The 9,903-nt window shown below is 31.5% G+C and overlaps 1 protein-coding gene across 1 annotated transcript; it reads right to left on the bottom strand.

Annotated features, from left to right (window-relative positions):
• Positions 1 to 4,818: 4,818 nt before the first annotated feature.
• LOC131051176 (uncharacterized) lies at positions 4,819 to 6,159 on the bottom strand. The gene has a single exon (XM_057985566.2). It carries the CDS (start codon positions 6,157 to 6,159, stop codon positions 4,819 to 4,821), a length of 1,341 nt encoding a protein of 446 aa, XP_057841549.2.
• Between the last annotated feature and the right edge of the window lie 3,744 nt (positions 6,160 to 9,903).

The raw sequence follows: 9,903 nt of genomic DNA, 5'->3' as shown, positions 1-9,903 counted from the left end.
GGATGCTTCAAAGAGGATGCCTTGGCCCTCTATTCAAAGATGAGGTTCTCCTCGTGATCTCACTGGTTCATAGCTCCAGTCAAAAGTGCTTGATGAATAAAAATAAATAAATAAAAAAGAAAAAGTTTAAGAATGATTTTAAATTAGGGTTTCTATTTCAAATTTTGTTTTTAAAGTTCATAATACAATTAAATTAAGGTTTTTGTTTTAATTTTGGAATTTGCAATTAAATTAAATTAGGGTTTTAGTTTTAAATTTTAGGTTTTAATTAATGAGATATATTGTATAAAACAATGTTTTTTTTAGCATTTAAATTTACCATAAAGTATGAGCTTTTTTGATGCTGCAAAATTAGATATGAAGAATGATTTCTTCCTTGAATCTAATAGATTTTGAATTATTATACACCATAGTTCTCCATGATATCATCCCCACATATAAGTTTCATGTTTATTATGTATGGTCTTTATTGAATCTAATAAAAAAAATTATTTATTTATGGATTAAGTTTAAGAATAAATTTAAATTAGGGTTTTTATTTTAAATTTAGTGTTTGGAGTGTAAGTTATAAACGAGCAAAGAAAGATATATAATTAATACAAAACAACAGAAAGCCAATAACATAAACACAAAACACAAGTTTAATGTGGTTCACCTTTAAGTGGCTACGTCAACCAGAAACGTAGGGATTTCTTCTATTAATCAATGACACATTACAATACAATCTTATCAAGCATGGACTGTACTCATACATTTATAATCATATAGAGCCGTCAAGTGAAGAGTCTCTAGAAGATGAACGGTCGTGACCGTTGGGCTTTCACATTCCAACAATCTCCCACTTGAAGCTCAACCGGCACAACCATGCCTCAACATTACCTGCATTTCCAATTCTTCACCTCACAATCAAGCACATCAAAGACTTCAACTTCGCCAAATTTTTCTCACAGACACTACAGATAAGCCTTTTCCAAGTCAAATCATAATTAAAAACATTTGCTTCTCCTACTAAAGACTCAGACACAACTCTACTTTTTGAGTGCACTGTCTCATACTGAATAAAAGAATTATGTGAAATTAATTTAGTATATTCATCAAATATTAGAGTTTTGTGTATGGTGCCAGAAATGCCAGTTGAAGCATATGGCAGTTGTGTTGTTGTTAGTTCAAGTGGGTGTAGTGGCACAACTATCAGTTTATGCATGCAGGAGTTGCATATCACAATTTTCTTGTGGGGATTTTAGAATTGTCACCCCAACAGTTGTGTTTTTGTCATGTAATGTAGTGATTTCATTTATGTGAATTATGTTATGCGGTGCTTTTGTTTAGTTGATTTGTGTAATGTGTTGCTTTTTTTTATGTGAATTGTTTAATGTTGTTGTTTTGTTTATGCCAATTTTGCATAATATGATGGTTTTTTTATACCAATTGTGTAACATAATGGCTCCATCATGTAACAAAAGAGAAAGTGGCAAATTATTAAACATTCACTACTTTAAGATATTAAATTAGGGGTTTTTGTCATAATGGTGCTCTTCTTTTCGTCATTAGCACTAAATTGTTTTACAAACACATAAATAAGAATGTTTTATTTAAATAGTTAAATCTTTATTGAACATAATTGTTATTAATCAACATAATAGTAAAAGTTTAAATTAAATGCATATTGTTATCTATTTAAAGGTACTATTATCAAACATTTCAAAATCACAATTGAAATGCAAATAAGACAATTGGTATAGTTTTATATACTTTTGATAGTCAAATCGGCATTGTCAAGGCATAATCTACTATGAACTCTTGATAGTTTTCATATCCCCTAGAAGCCCCTACAATTACATGCACAATTCTAAGGTAGTATTCATTGATTTTAGCAATCTATATCAATATTGTTGATTTTTAAAATGGTCAATAATACCATGTCTAACACCAGTTCAATTTGACCAATGCTACTCTCAACTTGACTACTTTTCAAAGAACAATTTAACCGTCATGTCAGCCTTTGACAAGAACTTCTCAACAATACAACCTTATTTTAATAGCCTTTATCATATTTGTGTGTGCAACACTTTCATTAAACTTACATAACATCTTTGATGTTCTTTAAAGAAATCAAATAGATGAAGACAGAATTAAAGAAATCAACACTTTGATTTAAAAGAAGATTGTCCCCTATATCAAATATAAACTATAAAGAAAAAACTCTTAATTGATTCAATTTTTGATACATCAACTTTTCCCCTAATTAATGTATTATTGCTTATTTATGAGGTGAACTATTTAATTAATCAAGAGAATGCACTTTAGAAAGTGAAAAAAAATCTTCTGATTCTTAGTTTTATAAAATATGTTATTGGACATATCTACAATGAAGGAATAATTCACAATTTAATTTATATATGAGAAAAGATTTTAATTTTTAAGTTTGTGGATTAGCTAATTAATTTAATGATAATTCACAAATAATTTTTTAAGTAATTTTATTTTTCTAAATATTATATAATAAATAATTGACTTGCGTGTTTTTTTATTAAGGATCAAACATGTTTTGAGGGGATCTGAAACCCCTTACAACAAGTTTTGAAGGGACCTGGAACCCTCGAATTTTTTCACGAATTTGGAACCCTTAGAAGAGCGCTGCAAAAAGATACAACATAGTCATTCAACAACCCAGTCACAACCTTACAAAAAATATTAAATGGTGAAGAGCTAGTTGTAAAAGAAAAAGTTTCAAGCCAACCTCCAAAGAGCTCAAACATAAATGAGCATAGGGAACAAGGCTCCCTCAACCTTAACCATGGGTTTTATCAAGGCTCCCATAACCTTATCCTTGAGAATGAGAAACACTAAGAACAACTTGCCTAACAAGATCTCCACCTCAATAAGAGATAAAAGAAATAAGTCAACAAAAAGGCCAACATCAGCTCCCTTACAACCAAAAGATAGGGCTCCGTCAGCGCCCCAATAGCACTTCCAGGCATAACCAGTAGCATTTAAATCCACCTCCATAGGAGAAAGGTCATCTCCAGCCACACCCATCTTCCCCCGAATAGAAGATAGGACCACCTCTATAGGAAAAATCAGAGTAACCAAAAGATTATATTTCAAGGATTATATTGTTAAACTTAATTTCTCTACATTTTGAATTTATCGACAAAGGAATAGATAAAAGGTTCTCACATAATATTAACCTAAAAAAATTATCATTGATCATATCTTTGTTATCTATGTTGTTGTTATATACTATTTTGTTGTTTTGTGTGACAATAATTGTTCAATTTGTTGTACTAATTTTGTATATGTATTTTTAATTTATAAAAAAAGCATCATTAGATAAAAATGAACTCTCGGAGTTTTTCATATTTTAGGTTAGACTGTAAGAAGCAAATGACCATCCAATGAAATATAAGAGTTTATCAAATACGGTTATATTATAACAAGTAAATGACCACCCAATAAAATATAAGCATTTTTCAAATAATCTCATATTATAAAAAGAAAATGAGTGATTGCCATATATCATCACCCTATGAAATGTAAGAGTTTCTCAAATAAGATTGTATTATAAGAAGCAAATGAATGATTTTCATATGTCATTTGATGACATATGATAGTGGTCTCACTCAATTTACTCATCAAAGCCTCAATTATATTTTTTTAGTCATTTAATAAATGATTTCCATATGTCATATGAAGTAATGATTGCCACATGTCATCAAATGACACATGATAGTGCTCTCACTCAATTTACTCGTCATTGCCTCAATCATATTTTTTAAGCCACTTAACGAAGTAACTATTGATGATATGTTTCATAATCATAAACCTCAAGATAATGACAAAATCAAGGCAATTATAAATCTCTACAGTAGCCATTTTTTTTAGTTGCCAGCTAATCATTTGTGGATCAATATGAGTTATTAATCTAACCAAGATTTTCAAAATATTTAGATGGAATAGTTGTTGATGATCCAAAAGACAAAGAAGTCAAACTAATTAATGTTAACTCATGTTGGTATCAACTAATGTATATTAAGGACTTAAATTAGGCTCATTTAAATAAAGTTGAATGTAATTGGGCTGATAACTAATTTTTTCATTGCCAATTTTTAGAGTCACCAAAACACCACATGACCTTCTACAAATAGTGCCTCCTAGAATTGCCTACCAAAAAATGATTGAAACATGTGTACATTTAACTTTAAAAGAAGAAAAAAAAACTTTTCAAGGAACATAAGAGCAAGGCAATTTCCTTCACGTATGATGTTTGGAGATTTTACATTTGAAAGTGAAATTGTTGTTAAATACTTTGGATTTGCCCGCGTCATCCCATCTTGAAATAATCTAATCCATTCATATCATTAATCTTCTTCATCATCAATAATTAAATAAAAATTAGTTATTAAATTATTCAAGTTAATCTTTGATGGATCATGTAGTATGATCTAAAATGTTGATTATGAAAATGTTTCACACTCACTTTGAACGAACTAGAAGTAGATAAACCTAACATAATAAAGTGTGGAAATTACATGACTCTAATTACCTTTCATTATCAATTTTTTTAAATATAAAACTAGACTACACTATCATCAATAATTAATATAATATTATTTTATTAATTGTTTATTGCAGTTAAATACCCTATTTATTTAACTGATCTAGCCTAACCTTTCTTCTAATTAATTAATAAAATGATGGGAGTTCATTCAAATAATTAAATCAGCATTCTGTCATACATAATAATTTCCCACTAAGATGACAACTCAGTACTCTTTCTCTTTAAGGTGGGCAATCATACATAAAATCAGCATTCTATCATACAGATATCTGCCTGAAAGTGAGATTTACACGGCCAAGGTGCAACGAAGTATTTTGAGTAAGCCACTGGGGAGCAGTACCACGGCGCAAACCAGAAACGCCATGGAAAACAAGCCTTGATTTCCCTCCAAAGATTAGAACATCTCCAGATTCCAACATGATCTTATTAAGATTCTCAGATTTCCTCTCCTCTCCATAACAAAATTCTGCAGTGTCACCAATACTAAATGATACCACAGGCAAACCTTTTTTAAGACTTTCTAAGCTTTCATCTTTGTCCTGATGTAGTCCTAATCTTCCACTCTCCTCATAGAAATTAACAATGCAAACATCAGGGTCTAGGCCAGGCAAAGCCTCTAACAACTCTTCTTGGGTTCTTATAGTGTGGTCTTTTCTAAGTTCATTGTGACAATCTTCAATGGCCCTGTGAACCAAGGGAACAAAATCTACAGGAATGGCTGGTGGCTGTGCATTATCGTGTGCACGAACTTCTTCATATCTTTGTGTTCTGTGATTCCAGTTCCAACCAAGGCACATCATCCTCAAACGCATTTTATAACCACTAACAAAACTGGGTTGAAAAAATCCACCTTTCCCAAGACCAAGTTCTTGACATTTTTTGACTAATGCATCTTGTTCACGTTCACTGAGCCATTTCTTTAGCAAAAACATACCAGGCATCAAGTTCTCTATCTTCTTGTAAGTCTCCTTACTCCGTGGAGGAGGGGAAAATACTCTGGATGGAAAACAAATATCAAATGGTTCATCATCTCTTTCTGCTCTCCTGATTGTTACTGTTGAAGGCCTAATGTTAGAAAATTCATCTTGTTGTACTCTTCGGCTCAAGTTTCTTTCATTTGTAGATATGTTTGTATATCTATTACTGTTCCTGACATAGGGAACATGACCTCTCGATCTTAAACTTGGATGGTAGTCTTCACCCTGTCCTAGATCAGAGCATTCTGAATTACTTCGCTTCCTACTGGAGTTTTTTATAGTCCCAGCTGAGCTTGAACCTGGGCGATCATCGTGCTTATATTTATTAGAAGCATCTCTTGATTTTGACACTAGATCCTTGCGTATACCATGAGAAGCATCCATAGCTTGGCTTGAACTTGGGGGATCATCCATTGCAAAAGCATCCCTGGCAGGACTTAAACCAGGGTGTACGTGCCCAACAGAGCTTGAACCAAGAAAATCATTGCCCCGATGATTACCAGGTTCATCACTTAACCTTACCAGTGGGTTACTACTCTTACTATTTTCCGCAATATTCCCTGCATTCTTGACCACCTCTTTCTGCATTCTTGACCACCTCTTCCTATCATGTCCATCCATTTTCTCTTGCTACGATGGTGACTCAAAAGGGTTTCTAATGATGAATTTGAACGGCAAAATTCTTGATCTTCTATTCAAGTAGTAATGAATACAATTGAATTTATTATTTATAAACAATATCCCGCAAGGGCGTGTCCGTAGGAAGTGGAAGCCTTTGAATCCTCCTCGTAATTATCGGAATAACACAATCTAATAAAATTATTAATTAAAATTAGTTTTCAGAACCACCCATTTCAAGCTAGACTTTAGAAAGCTAGGGCAAATTCATTCGGCTGAAAAGCTGTTACCCGCGAAAGAGCTCGATCTCTTAGTTGGTTCTTGCTCATTCTTCCTTATTTCTGATGAATGACAGACATTTGGGGTTAGATACAAAGTCAGACACAGGGCTTTGCACTTTTTCATGTTGGAGATGAAAGTTCAGTTCTTATATAAAGACGTTTTAGCAGTAAAGGCAGGGCATGAGAAAGTGATATTCCATTTCAATGATATGTTAAGACTCAAATGATAATGGAGGTAAGGAAGAATAAAGAGTTCTAAAGCATATCACACCTAGGAGGATAAGAAATGCCATCTAGGAGGAGGAGGGAGTGTGTTATAAGAGGAGTAAGAGCATGGAAAATAAAGCAAGTAGGAATTTAAGTTCTAGCAGCAGCTTTTGAAGAGTTTAAATGTATCTATCATGATAATTCTCATGAGCAAAGTGTTATAAATTGTATGGTATGTATATGTATTAGTGTATGGGATATGCAAAATGATCTTTATGGAGTATTGGTATCATTAGAAAACTCTAATAATTCAAGGGTAGGGATATAATAAGAACTTTAATTTATTAATGCAAAATTAAATAAATCTTCTTGCGTATGGATTTTTTAAACTTAAGGGAAAATATTCTCGAATTAATTGATATTTTAGGTCGATTTTGATATTTTTTCTCCTGACTCTAGAAAATAATCAATTACCATGTTTGAGAAATAGATAAATCTATCAAAGAAATATGCAAAGTTGTCATTGCCAACCCGTGGGAGGGAATAAAGTTTTATTGGTTGTTTAACATTAATGATGTTCTACAAGTGCATTATAAACATAATGGATGGCATGTTTTTACTTTGGAAATTTATTTAATAGATTTTTATACATATTGTCAATTATTTAATATCTTCTAGACTTTTTGTCATTGATTGAAATAATAATGAAACAAAATTTATATGATTATTAGGTACGCTTTGGTTAATTTTATGATCAACTAATAGATAGATCCATTCAATTATGGTATTGTACAATCAAAGGCTCAATGAAGATGATAAACACAAGGATAATAATTGCATTGAAATTCAAAAGTAGAGGGTGCAAAATGTCACGTCTCATCTTTTGGCTTGATTAAAATAATGAAATAAACTTGTTTTGGATATTAATTAGTTAATTTGATTAATTTTAAATAATTAAATGTGTTACGCTAATGATGTATTTAATGTAAATGCGAAAATGATGATCTAGCTATGATAGTGTTATGTCTTTCCTACAATGTACATATATCGAATATGATTTAGAGAACTGGTCTATTGACGTGTGAATGAGTTTGAATGAGTGCTAGTTCAATTGAAGATTGGAACATGATCGAGGAGAGGATTCTATCCATTTGGTAAAGAATGGATATGATGGAAACTAACACTCACACACTACATAGACCTACATTCATTATTATAGTTATGTTAATAAATCTTTATGATTAATGATCTACTTGCATTTTATATGACATGAAATCCGATCTGTATCTACATTATAATAATCGTGTTCATTTTTGGATATTGATTCAAGTGTATGACGTTTTCTTTTTCTCTAGCCTTAAATATATGAATGTATACTTACAATGGATACATATAAACATGACTATATCAATATACACATATGTAGTGTATGAACACATGTGAATATATTTGTATATACACATATGCGCACGTACTTATAAACATGTATAGTGGTATAGGTGCACTTAATACATGTCACTATAAGTGCATCACATTACATATTTTATCGTGCATCCAATCTCACTAAAGAGGCCAATGTCCTTAAAAATAAAAGCTCCACTTGTATTATAAGAATTGTGTATTCAAATCAAATTCCTATTCGTTTATCATCGAATGATATGCTCATTCTATAAATAAGCATTATATTATTCTACGCTTACCATGACTTAGCTGGCCATGAAGACCAATTCCTTTGAAAAACAAAGATTGCATTTTATCATATCAAAGCTATGTTTTAAAAGGACCATATAAAACATAGTTTTTTTCCATCTATTTAATATGCTTTTAGCCCATGTTATGGGGATCACAATGGTATTATATTTATTGCATTGGTTGGGAGCATATGCCAAGTGCACCCTATCACCTCATAGCTACTAAATAATTGTTTCACTTGCTAAATCAAACATGAATAATGGTTTGATGCTTCCATTCAAAACTTCACAAAAATTGATTTATAATAGATTGTATAGGCTATGTTTAAAATAGCATTATTCCTTCGTTATGCAATGTAACTCCTACCACATGTGAATATGTTTTGAAAAACGAGTTATTTCATTGGTCGAGCTAGTAAAATCTAGCTATATTCTTTGGAGAACAACTCCATAATGGATTCACCTCCCAAAAAGGAGGTGGCTAATGTTGGCATGTGGCAACTAACATGCAAGTACTATACACTCCTTGGGCGAAGGGGTTGGCTGGAAGGGTCGACGTAATGGGGAGCCAAAGGCTCCCCCTAAAATTTTCTCATACGTGTACGAGAATATGAGAATATGTGTACAAGAATACAAGTACGAGGAAAAGATTATAAGAATATTCTTTTATGCTTCCCTAAAAATTGCATGTTATAAGCAGCTGGAATGTAAAAAGACATTGTAATGGTGTTGTACTATTTTACTGGATAATAAGAAAATATTGGATGGTCGTGTTATGTGGTGTATCCCATCTTGGGTGAACCACATTAAATCTCTATGTTATTTGTGTTGTGTATTTTTCTTCATCTTTTTTGTATTTGAATCTACATATTGTTAATTTGTATTTGCTCAAGATCTGCCAAAACCCTAACAGCTACATTATGAGAGCCGACCAAAACATCAAACTCTACTTTTCATACAATATAATGGGGAAAAATAAGGTCAAATACATATAGACCCAAAAAAGTAGAGCCTTCATTTTTATCAAATTTACATATAGAGAGCTTTCTTTTCTCATATTTTCACATATAGAGAAGCAGAAATAGATTGTAGGAAGAAGAAGCATTTCTCAATTTTGTTTGTCCATCACTAGAATCAAGTAGGTCTTGTTGTTCTTTTATTTTTTTGAAATATTCAAATGAGACAATTGTTGATGAGGTTTATCTTTAAATATGTTCTTAGTTATTAATTTCAAATAGTGATTTTATTAGAATCTAAACTGAATATTTCTTTCCTTCTCATGGATTGAAATAATAGTAAATTGATGTAAAGGGGAAACTCTCTCCAAAAAACACCTAGCTAGACACTTAAAAATATTTAAAGAAATTTGATTTATAATAGAAAAAATAAGATGATTTGAACATCAATTTTGTACACACAAACTAGTGAATTTCATATTGAAATTTGAAATAACTTTACATAACACAATGTTGAGCCTATTGGCTTCTCATTACAATACTTCAATCTGATAGATGGTTGATCATAGATGGTGCAGGGGCACCTCATCAACAAGCAAATCATGGCTCTGA

Source organism: Cryptomeria japonica, chromosome 3, assembly GCF_030272615.1.
Source record: "Cryptomeria japonica chromosome 3, Sugi_1.0, whole genome shotgun sequence".
NCBI lineage: Eukaryota > Viridiplantae > Streptophyta > Pinopsida > Cupressales > Cupressaceae > Cryptomeria > Cryptomeria japonica.
Note: the sequence above shows the minus strand (reverse complement) of the source record. Positions and strands in the feature narration are given on the sequence as shown.